Below are 15,197 nucleotides of genomic sequence, written 5' to 3'. Positions count from 1 at the left end.
TGTCCCAGCATGAATCAACCTTTTGAGGTCTTGGTCAGGTCCCCCTTACATGGTCCTACTCCATCCCTGACTTGGCTCTCAGCGGCGGAGAAATGTGCCCTTCCCTATACCCAGTTACCTGCTGGGAGCCAATGCATTCTGTCTGGACGCTCCACTCTCTACAGGCCTTGTGCCTTCGACTCTGGACTGCTGGTGCCTATCTCCAGGGGATTAACTGGGCAGTCACGGGGACCCAGCTGTACCAGCCTCGAGGGGGACGCTCTGTCCCTGCCTCCCACCAAAGTCCCAAAGCGCCTTAGCCCCCAGTCTCACTATCCACCCAGAGCAAGGCAGGACATACACCTGTGTGCAGAGCTAGAGGGAGCCATGACAGAAGAGACTCTAGACTGCTCCTTCAGCAAGAGCCAGTCTGTCTCCCAGCCCAGAACGCAGACCATGGAGATTTCTACCCACTGCCTAGAGGGACTGGCTGAGGCCATGTGGGAACCTGGATGAGGACTCAAGAGTCACCATCTGAGTGTGAACACACACAGTCACTGGGGGCTGAGATCTGAGTGTGAATACACACAGTCACTGGGGGCTCAGATCTGAGTGTGAATACACACACACAGTCACTGGGGGATGAGAAATGACTCATCGGCATCCAAAAAACAAGGTTTCACACTTTCTGGTAGGGGTGCACTCATGTTTACGAGCACAGCACTTCTCTGTGCTCTCTCAGGCCTTTCACCTTACGATGAGAACCTCCATCTTACCACCCAATGGATTCCCTGCCAAGGCCTTTCCATCTCAGACAGCCTTACAGGACTTGAACCAGGTGTCCACCCACCCTGCCCTTATTCCCAGGCTCTGAGACTGCGGAAGCCTGGCCCTCCTGAGCAGGCCCCACACCCCGCCTGCTCCCCACAGACATTCTTGAGTCTCCTCTTATCTCTCTGGAGGGAGCAGCACAGCCTCCCTGCCAGGCAGCTGCATGGCTAAGCTGTGGCGTCAGCCTTTCATCCCCCCCTCCCCTCCTCAGGCCAGGAGGGAAAGTTTGGCTCAGAAGTGAGGAGCCCAGGCCAATTAGGCCCACCCCTGTGCCCAGAGCCCAGGTGGGGGTGGGGTGGAGGGAATTTAGGGATACTTTCAGAAATCAAGGAGTCCCTGGTTCATGGGTCACTGGGGGTACCCCAACCAGTACTTGTACCCAACAAGGACTGCTAACTTCTTTCCTTTCCTAGAGTCTTTACTCACAAAGTCCCTGAGCACTCAACCTATTGCAGTGTTGGGAAGTTGATCATTGAGTCTAGTCCAAAAGTAGCAATGTGAAACCTCAGGACTTGTCTGTCCTGCTTGGATGTTTGGCATCCTAGAGTGAAGTTAGCCGAGAGTGAAGGCTGTCCTCTCCTGGACTGCTCGGCAAAAGCCCATTCTGTGGTTCCCCAAGTCATGGAACAAGAAACAAAGTCCTCTTGCACGCGGAAATCTCTCAGGAACTGGGCACTGGGCTTTAAACTTGGATCTTGAGTTCCATCCCGTAACTCACAGTCCCAGCCTGGTATGTCTAGGGCAACAGGTTCTGCTCATGGAAGCCTCTAGCATTTAGGAACAAGATGTTAGCTTAGAGCAGGCTCCCAACTAAGGGGCTCAAGTGCCTGGCTTCGTGCTCCATAAGGGCCTAAGAAATCCAGCAGGCTGGGAGTTGTCAGCCTGCACTTCCCCTCCCCCTCCCACACCAGCCAGCCCCTTCCCTCCCGAGCCCAGCTTTCAGGGGGGAGGGGCAGGGGCTGTTCAGGAAAAGCTGAGGCGGTATTTAGACTAAGAACAGACTCTGAAATCAATGCAGAGGTGAGGAAAATATATATAATGGAGGGTACATAGATCCTACTGGGGAAGTTCAGGTCAAGGTGAGGGGGGGCCAGGTCAGCTCCTGGGTCAGGTGTGAGGGACCCAACCTTAAGGTGCCTCATAGGGTTGGTGGGGTGTCATTTACAGCATTGGAGGTCTCCTAGGGCAGAGATGTCAGCCAGCCTCAAGAGGGTCCCATCTCTAGGAAAGCGTACTAAAGAGAAGGTCCTGCCCAAGCACGGAAGCAATAGCTGCTTAGAAGAGAATTTCGGCCTTAGTGGAGAAAGCTGCATTGCCCAATACAGGTGACAGTCTCCAAGGATGTCTCAGGAAGCAGACTCAGGAGGTCCCTGCTCCTAGGAGGTAGGTTAGGCTCAGGGGTCCCAGCCTGAGGGGAAGAGAGAAGTCCCAGGATAGATGGACTCTGGCATGGACGAAATACAGCGTCCTCAGACTACACTTCAGAAGTGTACTGAAGATTGAGGTTATCACCATTCAGGGAGAACGCAGGACCCTAAAGGCTTCAAGGAGGGCCAAGCACGGAAGGGAACCCATCCCCAAGGAAGTTGAGTGTTGGAAGCCAATTCGAGAAACCCGAGTCCAACAGGCGTAGGCAGACACCTCCTTGGGACTCCCAGTCTCGAAGCCATTCACCTCGCTGTTGCCAGTCTGTAGTAGAGTCCCTGCCTAAATGAAGGCTTTCTGGAGGTCCTTGAATGGGGGGAACTCATGGGATTCCTATTCTCAGGGAGATCGGCTGGCCTATCCCAGGGCAGAAGGTTGATCTCCCAGTCAGCCCCGCGGTCTCTCACCTTCGAAGAAGCGCTGCAGCGCTTCGGTCTCGTCCACCACCTCCATGGCCCGCCTGCCCGGCGCGTGCGCTCCGGCCGCAGCCCCGCTACAGCCTGGCCCGGGGGCGCGGCATCGCCGGCGCGGCCCGCGCGACAGTCCCGGCTGGGCTCCCGGTACAGTCCGACCAGGCTCGCCTCACGCTCGCTACCCGCAGCCCTGGCCCGGCCTCCGCCTGCCCCGCGCCCCGCCCGCCGTCCTCAGCGCCCTCTGGCGGTACGCCCGGAGTCGCAACCTCGGGTAGCAGGGCGCTGCGTCGCCTGCAGGGGGCGCGCGGCACGGCGCGGCGCGGCGGCGGCTGGGTACTGCCTTGCTTTAAAGTCGGTGGGAAGCGATGCAAGGATCACTTTTCACTCTTTGCTGGGATAGGTAGGATTCCAGATTGTGAATCTGAGGGTTTCCAGAACCAGATCTCAGAGATGGCTCCTATTCCTTTCGGTACTCACCCTATCCCAGAGAGAGCAACATGCAGGCACCAAAAGAATGTTTGTGTTGTGCTAGGCCTGCACAGAGTACCCTATAGGTGTTAACCTCTGTTAATCTTGACAGGTCTTTTTACTAAGGAGGAACATAGCCCCCGCCAAACGCATCCAAATCGATGTATGTTTAGCTGTTGTGAAACTCACTAGTTGGCCTTAAACTCAGAGAGATCTGCCTTGTTCTGCCTCCTTAGTGTTGAGAGTAAAGGGATTTACCACCTCACCCATCTAGAAGGAACTATTATAATTTGCATTTACAGATGAGGAAACAGAGGCTTAATGAGTGCCCATCTAGGGACGTGCTTCTATACAGAACTTTCTGGATTGGTGGAAATACTCTGGATGTTGTCATTAGCCACAGTGGCAGCCGAGCATCTGAAATGTGGCTCTGGGGACTGAGCACCTGACTTTTCGGCTTCATTTTATTTTAATTATTTTGAGCTTAGTTAGTCACATATGGCCATGGTGGTATTGGGCAGTACAGGTGGAAGGGTTCAAGGTCGATAGAGTTCAGAGTTTAATGAGACTCACTCTACTTTTGCTCAAGACAGGGCTTCCCTGGATAGCTGAGGCTGTCCTGGAACTCACTCTGTAGATCAGGCTGGCCTTAAACTCAGAGATCGGCCTGCCTCTGCCTCCTGTGTGCTGGCATTAAAGGCCTACACTACCACTAAGTTAGAGTGAGGCCCTGATGTTTAATCTGAAATCATATAGGGATGAAGCCATTCCGTCTCCTGTGCTGACTCCCACTTCCACCTTGTTCCATTACACATCTCTCCTAATGATTCCTCTGCAATTCTCTCAAATAATTCTTCGTAAGGCAGAAATCAGATCATACCATGCCTTTGATAAAACCAGTGGTTTCCCCTTGCACTCCAACATCCAAACCTCTTGCCCTGGTTTCTCAGACCTTGGCTGATCTCTCTCTACTTGAAACAATGACCTCGGCTTCAACTGCTTTCTCCATGGCTCACTAAACCATTGCTACTAAGACCTTCTGCCATCAAACATGCGGGACCCACATCTGCCACGGGGCCATGGCAAGTGTTAGTTCATCTGTGGTGCTTGCTCCCCAAAGGCGAGTTCTTCTCAGCCACCAGGCCTCAGTGTACCCATCAGTATCCTGTCCAAAGCAGTTTACTCCACCTCAGCCTGCAGCACTGTTATAACTTCAACACCAACAAAACCAACCATTACCTGGCACAGAGCAGGTACTCAAAAAGTACAGGTTGAATGTATACAGAATACTGTCTACAAACCTCCAAAGTCTAGATCTAGGATTCTGGAATTCCAGACCCAGTAAATCATCACACTGCAGAGTGGTTCGGTGCACAACCTCAGAGAACCCTTAGGCGTAGCAAGTCAGAACCAGAAAGATTTAGCCTGAAGTACCACTGTCTGGGAAAGATGAAACCGTGCTGCCTTCCACTGCTGGGAGTACACACCTGAAATCAAGGTACTCAGGAGGCTGACTTGGGAGGGTTACATGTGCATTGCCAGTGGAGGTTACAGAGTAAGACCTGTCTCAAAACAACACACACACACACACACACACACACACACACACACACAATCATCATCACCACCACCAGCAGCAGCAGCCCAGAAAGCTGGGAAAGCTTACTATAAAATCAAAATACTAACCCAGCTAGCCTAGAACTTTTGACTCCTCCTGGCAGTGACTGCCAAACTAAGGTGGGGTACAAGCCCAGCTTTGCAGGTAGTTCAGTGGGACCCCCTGAGTTCTCCTATCATCCCATCTGCCTCCCTTCTTCTCAGTGGCCAGCGTGGGGGAAGGGCAGCCAGAGCCTAAGCTCCAGATGTGGCCCAGTCAGCAGGCTTGTGGTGGCCCTCCGAGGAGGGCTTGGGGGAGGGGATGCCTAGGCTGGCGGGTGCCTCACAATGAGGTTTTGTCCCTCTGGGGGCGGTTCTCAGAGCTGCCTCTCTTAGGTATATAGAGTGGGATTTTGCTGGAGGCCCAGCTGTGGGCACTGACCACAGCTCCCTCTTTCCAGCCGGGGCCCCACCAAGGGGGGAGGGGGCCACACTGAGCGCTCTATTCTTTTCCAGCTCATGCGTCCAGAGGTTTGTCTCCTCTGCAGACTCCCCTAAGACAATTGTTATTCTGCACTCCAGCCCCTCCTCCCACCAGGGTCAGGCCTGCCTATAGACAATGCGAATACCCAGTCATACCATGCACCCTTCAGAGATGAATTTATTTCCTGAGTTGCTTGGGGCCACTAGAGAATAGCATCCCTTTGGGACCCCAACTATCCAAAGATCTTTCCTCTGTACTTCACGCCCGAGCCCCACGCTGAAATGTCTACATCTAAGGGTGGGCTGGTGACCTCAGTATTCCTGGGGTCTGAGGATGGGGAGACCCACCACATCATCAAGACAATGAACACTTTAAAATCCAGGGTAGCTCTGAGGTTAATTAGATGAGGCAGGATGCAGGGCCCTTTTACTCTCAAGGGAACTGGCACAACTCAGGGAACTCGGGCCTGCCAACACCCCTATTCCACTAGGCCACAGAGCAAAAGAACTGTCATACCCAGGGTCTCTCATGTCTGGAGACACCATGATGAAGTTGGGGTCCAAGCACGGGTGGGCTTATCCCACAGTAGGGAGGTGCTGGGGCTGGTAAAGGAGCCTAGGGAGACTTTGGTACTAGACGTTGTCATCCGTGGAGATAGTCGTCTGCTGTGTGATCCTTAGCAAGCCACAGTCTCTCTGGTCATTTGCTCTGCTTCTCCTCCATTAGGGCCAGGATCATTTGCAGACTAGTGAGAGGAGAAACTAGTATTAGGTGTGGGTAGCAGGCTAGGAGGACAAATCTCTGGATTTGCTCCTCCATCTGTCTATACCTCTGTTATAATCCTGTTATAAACAGGCTGCCTTCTCTGCTGTTCAGAGATTGCTGGGGAGACAGCCTTCAAGGTCAAGAGCGCTATCTCCTCACCAGGTGGATTCATACTAGACTTGGGGGCAGTCTGAGTGGGAAGGAGTTGGAGTCAAGGCTTGGCTGGGCCAGGGCGTCTATACCAGACTCTGCAGGCCATAGTGGACTAGTTAGAGAACAGCGCCCCCTGCTGTGTGGAAGATTCAGGGCCAGAGGCTTGCAGGATGCTCAGCGCTGCCTGTCTACCCTCTCCTGCCATCTCATTCCCAGCCTCAGTGCTCTGGATCCAGGTTGGGCTGGGGTCTCTTCTCCCCCAGAGAAGCCCTCCGTAGAGCTGTGGCCACACACTCCAGTGCTACCCCTCTGGCATCCCCATCCAGCCCTAGCTCACAGCATGGGGTGGGTGGGCATGATGAAGCCTGCTATTCCAACTGCTGTTTCAGCACCTGGGGCAGGTTGCCTACTTTTGAGTCTCAGAGCTCTCCAGGAGGGCAGAAGGACTATATGCTACAAAGGCACAAACCCTTCCCCAAAACATCTCACATGGGCAGGACTCAACAAGTGGCTGCTCTCACACAGGTGGAACTTCTGCCCATTTGATATAATTTAATGCCGTCTTGGGCCTGGATACTGACATGGCCAGGAAGCCAATCAAAAACACAGGGCCCTCCCTAACCTAGTGAACCACATCTGTGTTTGGTTTTTAAGTTTGTATTGTGTTTATGTGTTTATTTGTGGGGAGGTGGTGCATACGTATGCATGTACATGCATGTGGGGATCAAAGGACGGTTTCGTGGGAGTCACTTCTCACCTACCTTTCTGGGAATGATCTCAGAGGTTTACATTCCCTTACCCTGCCTCCTCCACCCCCACCCGAGGAAGAGAGAGCACAGGAGGCAGAGGTGTGCTTCTGCATTCAGTTTATACACAGCTCTATACAATATACAGAAAACTTTATATACAGATATATTCATAGAATAAGCTATATTAATTTGTCTCTTCTTTTTACAGCGATATTAGTATGGATCTTTCATACATTAGGTACAAAAAGGTCATGGGAGAATGGCCGTGGAGTGCAGAGGGTTCATGGGGGCCTGGCTGTTCGCTACTAGTTGCATATGGAAGTCACCCAGATCCCTGGGAGGACAGGCCAGCGCACGGCTGGGAGAGCTTGTGCTGCGGGTCTGGGGGACAGTGTGTGTGGGGGGGGTCAATCTGAACTGGAATGAAGGGGGTGGCTCAGACCCCCCCAGATGTTGCATGGAGTGAAGGGAACGTGCATCAGGCCCACCCTTCTAAGGTCAGGCAGGGAAGGAAACAGAGGGGTGGGCTGGCCCTTCTTGTCTAGGGCTGAGTCCAAGCCTGCCCCAGCCCCAAGCCTGTAACACAGTATGGCTGCAGCCTTGGGGGTGGGAGGTATGTCCCTGATGGCTCAGTCCTGGGCATAGGGGCACACCCTAGAGGGACCCCCCCAGACCTACCCTGACAGAAAGAGTTAAAAGGCCAGATCCACAACTCACCTTGTACCTGTACCGGCTGGGGTACTAGATGGGTTATTCCTCTGATTTAAGATTTTTGTCTAAATTTGAGTTCTAAGAACCAGTGATTTTTATCTTACTTCTGTGCTAGGCCGAGGCACTGCCTTGGCAGGGGGCAGGGTGACCAGGGAGCTGTTGGAGATGGGGGAGTCACAGAGTAAGGGGGAGGCCCAGCTCCCAGGTCTCTGCCCTCATCTGTTAGGGTGGATAGCTATCAGGACTCAGACCCAGAGACCAGTCATCATGAGGTGGTCAGGGGACCCTAGGCAGCCCAGAGAGGGTAGGGGCGGGGCTAGACTGGAAGGGACCAGGCTTCATCTCACAAGCTGTTCTTGGCAGGTTAGGAGGAGCAGGAGGCAGGCACCGTGCAGGGAGCAGGCAGCCCTCTGCAGCCCCTTTCCTCAGGAGTGGTGCACATTCATGCACATGTACACACACACACCTGACACCACCATGCACAACCTCCCCCTCCCCCCAGCCTGGGGAAAGGGCTGGGTTCCTACCTCCTGAACTGCTTCCCCAAAGCATAGGAAAACCTATGAAAGCCTCACGCTAACCTGGGACAGCTCCCAAGTCCCGGGCCCCTTCCCTTGGCAGTGGGCAGGGGTTTCCAGCCAGGTCCCCAAAATACCCTACTCTTGGCCCCTCTTCTTATGGGCAGAACACAGTGGGGAACACAGACCCAGAAAGGAGCTAGGCAGCCAGGAGAGCAAGTGGGCAGAGGCATGTTTGGTTTCAGACCCCAGGGCCCAGAGCTGCCTAGGCATGGTGGGGTGTTAGAAGGGGTCAGGCAGGACACAAAGGAGACAGGGCTTTGGATGCCTTCTTTCTTCCCAGGGCCCTGACTCTGCAGCCAGGGGTGATGTCACAGGAACGTCCACCACCCTTTGAATGGCCAGAGTCCTGGGGGTAGAAGGTGAGCCAGGAAGCCAGGAAGTGGCAGGTAGGCAGGCCCAGTGACCAGGACCCATGAAGATAAGGGGCACCAGGCAAAGAAGCGCATCCCTGACCCCACCTCCCTTTGGGGCCCCTCTGGTCCTCAGGTCCCACTTGGAGGGGACAACTAAACACATGATTGGGAGTTGGGCTTATGAGCCCAGGATGCAACCTGAGCCAAGCCCAGCAGATTCTGTAAACATACACAGCACTGTGGGCCACCTTGGTGGGGATCATCCCAGGGGGCTGGCCCAGCAGGCACCAGATCTGGGGGAGAATGGCCAGGGCAAGGTGCCAACTTGAATTACATGTGAGAATACGTGGGGGTGGGGGCTGCTTTCTGCTGCAGCTCCAGGAGAGTAGCTGGAGGGCAGTGACAGGAAGCTAGCCTGCCTAGTGCCATTCCCAGAACAGATACTATGCTGTTCACACAGAGGAGTCAGGCTGAGGGCTGAGGATGGACCATCCAACCTGAAATCTCCTCCCTGTCACCAAAGCCACCCCTGCTTTTCCCAGACATCTTGGTTCTGGGGGTCCTAGGCTGAGGTAGGGATGCAGACCCCCTGCTCAGCAGCAGTGCTCCAGGGCCTGAGACATGTGGCCTCTGGGAGCCTCTTCCCAAAGCTACTGGGCCCCGAGTGGCCATTAGGTACCCACAGGGCCTTGAGTTCTGGTTGGAGAGGAACTGGCGGCCACGGCCAAGTGCTAGCGTGCTGAGATGACCAGGTCATCCTGCTTGGCAGGGCTGGCCCCGTGGCCTGTGGGGGTGGAAGTCCGGATCTTGTCTGTGGCCAGACACTCCTGGCTGCTGAGGCCCGTGGGTGTCAAGTCCATGAGCTCCCCTGAGGAGCTGAGTGGGAAGGATGGTGAGAGCGAAATGCCAGAGGAGGGTTCAGCAGATCCTGCAAAGAGCCTGGGGGGCTTGGGTACCAGATTGGGCTCAAATTGAGCCCGAAGCAAAATTTCCTGTTGGCTGGGGGACTTGGGGCCCTCAGTGTAGTCACTAGTGGGGCTCTCGGGCACCATCATGCAGTAGAGGTCCTGGAAGGAGCTGCTCTTGCTGTCCAGGTTGAAGAGGCTGTCAATGAACTCTGCAAATTCTAGCACCTGAGGGCTGGGTGAGTCCCCCAGGCGCCCATTGTGCAGTGCCAGCTCTCCTCCTGGGGCCACCCCACCACCCTCACTGCCACCTGCTGCCTCCTCCTCTTCATTGGTTGCACTTGGTGGTCGCTCAGGAGTCACACCCCCGCTGCCTAGAGCTGCCTCTAGTGGTTGGGTGTCCTGCGAGTGCTTGGACAGACTGTCGGCTGCCAGCAGCTCTGTGCGTGAGCTGAGGGATGGGTTCTCCTCTGGAATGGCCGGGTCGATGTAAAACAGATGTCCCTCATCACGCTCTAGTACCGCATGGAGGCTGGGTGAGCCTCTGATGCTGCGGAAGCCTGAGGAACGGCGTGAGTCGAAGCTGTACAGTGATTCAGTGTCTGAGAGGCTCTCCATGGTGGCCAGTGGTGCCCGTCGGGACTGCAACTCTGCCGCCAGTCGTTCCTGGGTAGACAGCAGTAACAGCTCCACAGGGTCTTGTCGGGCTGCTGATGCAGCAGCCACTGGGGACAGCAGCCGCCCTTCAGAGAAGCCCTCCAGACTCATCTCAGACTGAGACTTGCTCCTACAAAGAACAAGCATAAGAGAAAGATAAAGAGTCAAACGGCAGATGAGACATCCCTTCTTCCCAGGCTAGAAGGAAGAGGGGGTAGGGACAGAACTCTTGAGTAGTTTGGGGCAGGGAGTCCTGACTTTTGAAAATTGACTCCGAGTCTGGAGTGATGGCTCAGGGCTGTAAAAAGCAGTGGTTGTTCTTCCAGTGGATTTGAGTTCTATCTATCTGTAACTCCAGTCCCGGGAGAACCAGCGCCCTCTTCTGACTTCCAAGGGCACCAGACATGCACAAGAAACACAGGCACACATGCAGGCAAACCACTCATATGCATGAAAAATAATTTTAAAAATAAATAAAAGTAAGGGTTACAGATATGGCCCAGAAGTTACAAGTGCTTCCTGCTCAGTCCTGGGTACTTGAGTTCAGATCCTACCATCCACATTAGGTCGCTCACAACCCCTGGTAACTCTAGCGCTAGGGATTCAATGCTGGGCTCCATGGGCTCACACAAACACACACACACACACACACACACACACACACACAGAGAGAGAGAGAGAGAGAGAGAGAGAGAGAGAGAGAGAGAGAGAGATATTCACAGACACATACACTCCGATAAATAATAAAAATAAATCTAAAATAAATTTAAATAAAACCAACTCATAAACTAAGGAAGAAAACAAAAGGCAGAAGCTAGGTGGACAGATATGGAGTCCCTAAAAGGCTTAAAACCCCACCAAGAGCATTAAGATCCCGAGCTCTGGGTCCTTGACATCCATATTTATCACGGTACTAACAGAAGACAGGCACCAAGAGATTGGATGTTCTGGCTCAGTTATGAGGCTACAGTGAATGGGAGACAGAGGGAAGGGTGGAGAGACAGGGAAAGAGAGCATGGAGGAAGAGAAGAGGGATTCTGCCACCAGCTCTCAGCCAGCACCTTCCAGTGCCTTGTCTATCCTTTTCTCATCCCAGGGTTCCCCCTTACATCTCACATGACACAGCTGGACAGGAGCAGCAAACTATGGAGCCCCTTGATCTGTTGAAAAGGAAGGGGTGTTGGAAAATGAGTGGTTGCCTCATGAACAATGGTCAGGGACGGATACTTGGCTCTTCATGGAGACACGTAGCCAACACAGAAAACACAAGGAGAAGTGTAGAGGTCCCCTACCAAGCAGTGATATACCACCTCCTACTTCTCAGCAGCTGGATACAGGGCCTGGAAGCCGGTCCCAGCAAGGCAGGACTACCTTCTCCTGGAAAAGCTTCCACTCTAGAACATATGATGATGGGTGTGCCTTGGTAGCTGTGTACAGCTGGACCACATGTACCTGAGTGCTGTGGGTCTGGCACAGGAACAGACATTACATTTACACACCTACCTGTCTGGGTGTACCCACAGCCATATGTGTTCTGCCTGGCTTGGTGTGTGTCCTGTGGGGAGTATTCTGTGTACTTACGAGTAAAGCTTGTCATAAACTCTAATATATAAGCAGTTGAGCAAACACCTGGGAATATATCTGTTTGGATCGAAGTGGGAATGATGAAATCGGTGTTTGGGCCCGGTGTATGTAGGTCAGTGTGTGCTTTGAAACCTCCTATGCTACCTGGGAAATCCCAAGACACTGATGGCAAGGTGAGAGACAGCAGCAGAGTGAGGTCCTGAGTAGAGATTGGCTTCTGCTCTGAGCACATGGACACAGCTTTGGCCCAAGAGGCACAGAGAACACACGGGTGTACACATTCACAACTATGCAGACTCTGAACCCACAGTGGGGTGCAGTGGGGACGCAAGATGCACCTGACACTGCTGTTACGATGCTCTGTCGCAGGCAGCTCCAGGGCCAGCCCCGTGGGCAGAGGTGGCCCCGTGGGCAGCGGCTGTTGCTGGAAGATGAGCTCGGGAGTGAGGTCTACCTCGGTGGGGCTCACCATGACCTTTGCAGCAGACAGCAGCGCTGTTTTCCCCTTGTTGTAATTCTCCAGCACCTGGGAACAGGACACAGGGACCTGGTGGTAGAGAGGGTGGCCAGCCCAGCCCTGTGCCTTCCCAGAGTGAACAGTCTTATGGTGCAGTGGGTCCCCTTGCCACCTCATGGAAGGCCAGGCACTTGCCATGGGATGCTTGTCTTTCAAGAAGACAAGTTGGAGCACTCTTCTCTTTAGTCCTTCGGGCGCCCATGAAGGTAGATCTGTCCCCACGTGACTATATATCTGGTAATGGCCAGCTGGCCTGTAGGGCTTCTCAATTCAGTCTTTCTTAGATATAGGCCCCTAGGAATCTTCTAAATTCCGTCCTCTCTACCAAGGGACAACATGGTACGTGGAAAGTGCCAAGTGTGTGGAGTGGAAAGACTGCCAGTCTTTCTTACTACCAGGGACCAGCTGGGGACTGTGGTTGGGCTGGCTAGCATCTGAGTCTCAGGCCCCTGTCTCTCAGAAGGGATCCAGGAACTCAATCTGAGGGTACCCACTGGCCCTGCCCGCACTCACCTTATTGAGCCCCTCCATGACCACATAGGGCAGGTGCTCATGGAGCATGGCTGGTGAGATGATCACCTCGTTAAAGGCTTTGTTGTCACCCCAGATGGCAAAGTATGTGGGCTCTTCCTGCTCACAGCAGCTGGGACATGGGTGACAGAGAAAGGGGTCAGGAGGCTCAACTCTGTGAACTTGCTTAGGGATCTACAGGCTGAATTTGGAGGTCCCCATTTACTCTAGGCAGCAGGTATGTATTCCCAGGCCTAGCTACTTTGTCCGCAGCCTATGAAAGGCTGACCTGGAGCCTCGGCTGCAGTCCCTACAAGGTCTCCCATTTGTTCTTGGTCTAGGCTACCTCTGCTATCTCTGGGCAGGGCTCAGAACCCCAGCTTTCTGTCAGGAGGAACAGTCTGTATTAAAAAAGAGAGCCCAGGGCCCAAGGCTCTGAAGAGTATGAAGCCAGAAAGGTCTACCTACTCACACACTTCTTGTTCTTGCCTTGGTTCCCTTCTTGGTCACATGTGTCTGGAGATTAACCCAGGGACACTGAGGTACAAGTTGGCCCAGAGTCGGGTGGCCACTATAGGTCATCTACTCCCAGATGTACCAAGAATAGGGATTGCTGCAGCTTTGGGAGACACCAATGAAGGGCTGACAGTAGTTACAAGTCAGAGGTGGAACAGACCTCAGTTTGATCAGCTGGACCTGCCAGGCCTGGCTTCCTTTGGGTCAGATCCCTGCTTCTGGATCTAATGATCTAATGTCTGGCCCTGTGCAGTGCAGACACTGCTTCCAAGGACTAGACTCCTTTGGGGAGACACAGAATTATAAATTCTACCTGGAGACAGATGTGGACCGAGTCTTTGTTTCCTTCCTATGGCTAGAAGCTGGGGGAAATTCTCGGGGAGGGGGGTGTTCCTGACTACTGTCTTTATCTCTGCTCCAGTTGTGAGTGACTAGCTGACCAGCTCTCAGCAGACCCTTCCCTGGACCCACACCTACAGGAGTGGCCCAGACCATCAACAGCACCTACCAGCACTGTTCAGCGGGATGGTTGTGGACCACGTGGATGATGCGGCCAGGTGGGTAGAGTGGGGTGCTAGCCGAAAGGGCGATGGTCAAATCACTGGGATGTGTCCAGAGTCGTGTGCTGGCCAAGGTGGTCACCTCCACCTGATCCTCAGGCAGCTCCGACTTGGGGATACACTTGGTTGCCCCCACGATGATCCGCCACTGTATAGGGCCATGGAGAGGGGGAACAGAGCTGAGCAGCTCTGCTTAGGTGGATGGGATCAGAGGTGCTTGCAAGGAAGGGCTCAACAGATGAGAGGGGAAGGCTGGTGGTGGGGGCAGTGGCTGGAGCATTAAAGCTATGTGCCCACCTGAAGAGGTAGTGGCTGAGGTGTACGGTGGCCAGGTGGCTACTAAGGTGCCAAGAACAGGTGACACAGAACTGTTGCATTTCAGAGCTGGGAAGGGCTTGGAAGACTAGCCAAGCCCTCATCTAGTGGGTAGGAGACATACCTGGTGAGGGGAGGGATCTGCCATGGGTCACTGTACAAGGCAAAGGTGGGACAGGCCTTAGTATGACCCAGCTAGACCTTTTGGGTATTATGCCTGGGCCTAGCCCTGTGAGAAACAAACACTTGCTTCCAAGGACTAGGCTTTCAGGGAGACAGTCTCATAAAGCTATAAGGCTGTGCTGACCCAGGGTCGTCTGCCACCTGACTCAGGGTCCTTTCTGCCAGAGGGTCACAAGCACCAAGGCTAGAAAGGCTATATATCGGCATCGGAAGGAGGGTGAGGACCCACCTAGGGGTGGGGAGATATCTCATGGAGCACCCATTGATTGAAAAGGGCCTCGTACATTTGGCCTACTCCAGGATGCTTGGCCATAAAACTTTGTCCCACCACATTCCATCTGCCTGGCAGTGAAGATCTCTGTACAGAAAGGGCTCCTCAGGATTTTCCAAGACCTGGTATGTGTTAGAAAAAGCTGGCTCTCTCTTGACGCCAACAGAATAACACAACGAACTAAGCCAGACCCTCCACATGGGGTAGCAGCCTTCCTTAACTCTGGGCAACCTCAATAGGTCTTTCCCTGTCTGCTCAAAGCAGCATGCCTCAGGGATTGCCTTTCTCTCATCAGCTGCATGTGGGAGAAGCACCTAAGTTCCAGTTATGACACCATGACAGCTTAGTTTGTGAGCAAAGTTCCTTCCACACTGGGACTCAGTCTCCTCACAAGAGCAAGAACTGGATGTGTTGAGCTTGGATACTGAGGGTCTGACAGCCCAAATCATCCATAACACAGTGGTGGCCTCTTGCCCTTTGTCTCTAGGATCAGTGGGGAACAACAAGAGGGACAGCCAGGACTTCCCAGTGGTCAGGGAGCTAGTAGGAGCTCACTTTGGGCTTGGTGCTTCGCTGCAGGACATCCAGAAGTTGCCGGCGGAAACCTTCCAGTTGGGAAAGGCCGATCCTGTAGAAGGGGAAGAGCATTAGCCAGAACCAGTCATGGACCA

At 53.8% G+C, this 15,197-nt stretch overlaps 2 protein-coding genes across 3 annotated transcripts in view; both read right to left on the bottom strand.

Moving 5' to 3' along the window:
• MYRF (myelin regulatory factor) overlaps positions 1-2,688 on the bottom strand; it is a gene marked incomplete at both ends in the record, with an annotated part of 29,190 nt that extends 26,502 nt beyond the window's left edge. The window contains one exon of the mRNA XM_080913166.1: positions 2,643-2,688. Coding sequence (XP_080769292.1) covers positions 2,643-2,688 — 46 coding nt within the window. The remainder of the gene's footprint in view (positions 1-2,642) is intronic.
• A 4,319-nt stretch (positions 2,689-7,007) lies between these two features.
• Positions 7,008-15,197, bottom strand: part of DAGLA (diacylglycerol lipase alpha) — a 54,836-nt gene continuing 46,646 nt past the window's right edge. For both annotated transcript variants that reach the window (XM_080910829.1, XM_080910830.1), the window contains 5 exons: positions 15,082-15,154; positions 13,706-13,905; positions 12,685-12,814; positions 11,993-12,180; positions 7,008-10,200 (listed from right to left, as the gene is read on the bottom strand). In XM_080910829.1, coding sequence (XP_080766955.1) covers positions 9,240-10,200; positions 11,993-12,180; positions 12,685-12,814; positions 13,706-13,905; positions 15,082-15,154 — 1,552 coding nt within the window. In that variant the 3' untranslated portion in view covers positions 7,008-9,239. The remainder of the gene's footprint in view (positions 10,201-11,992; positions 12,181-12,684; positions 12,815-13,705; positions 13,906-15,081; positions 15,155-15,197) is intronic.

This window comes from Micromys minutus, assembly GCF_963924665.1.
Source record: "Micromys minutus genome assembly, chromosome: 2".
Classification (NCBI taxonomy): Eukaryota; Metazoa; Chordata; class Mammalia; order Rodentia; family Muridae; genus Micromys; species Micromys minutus.
This window is presented reverse-complemented; position numbering and strand designations above follow the sequence as displayed.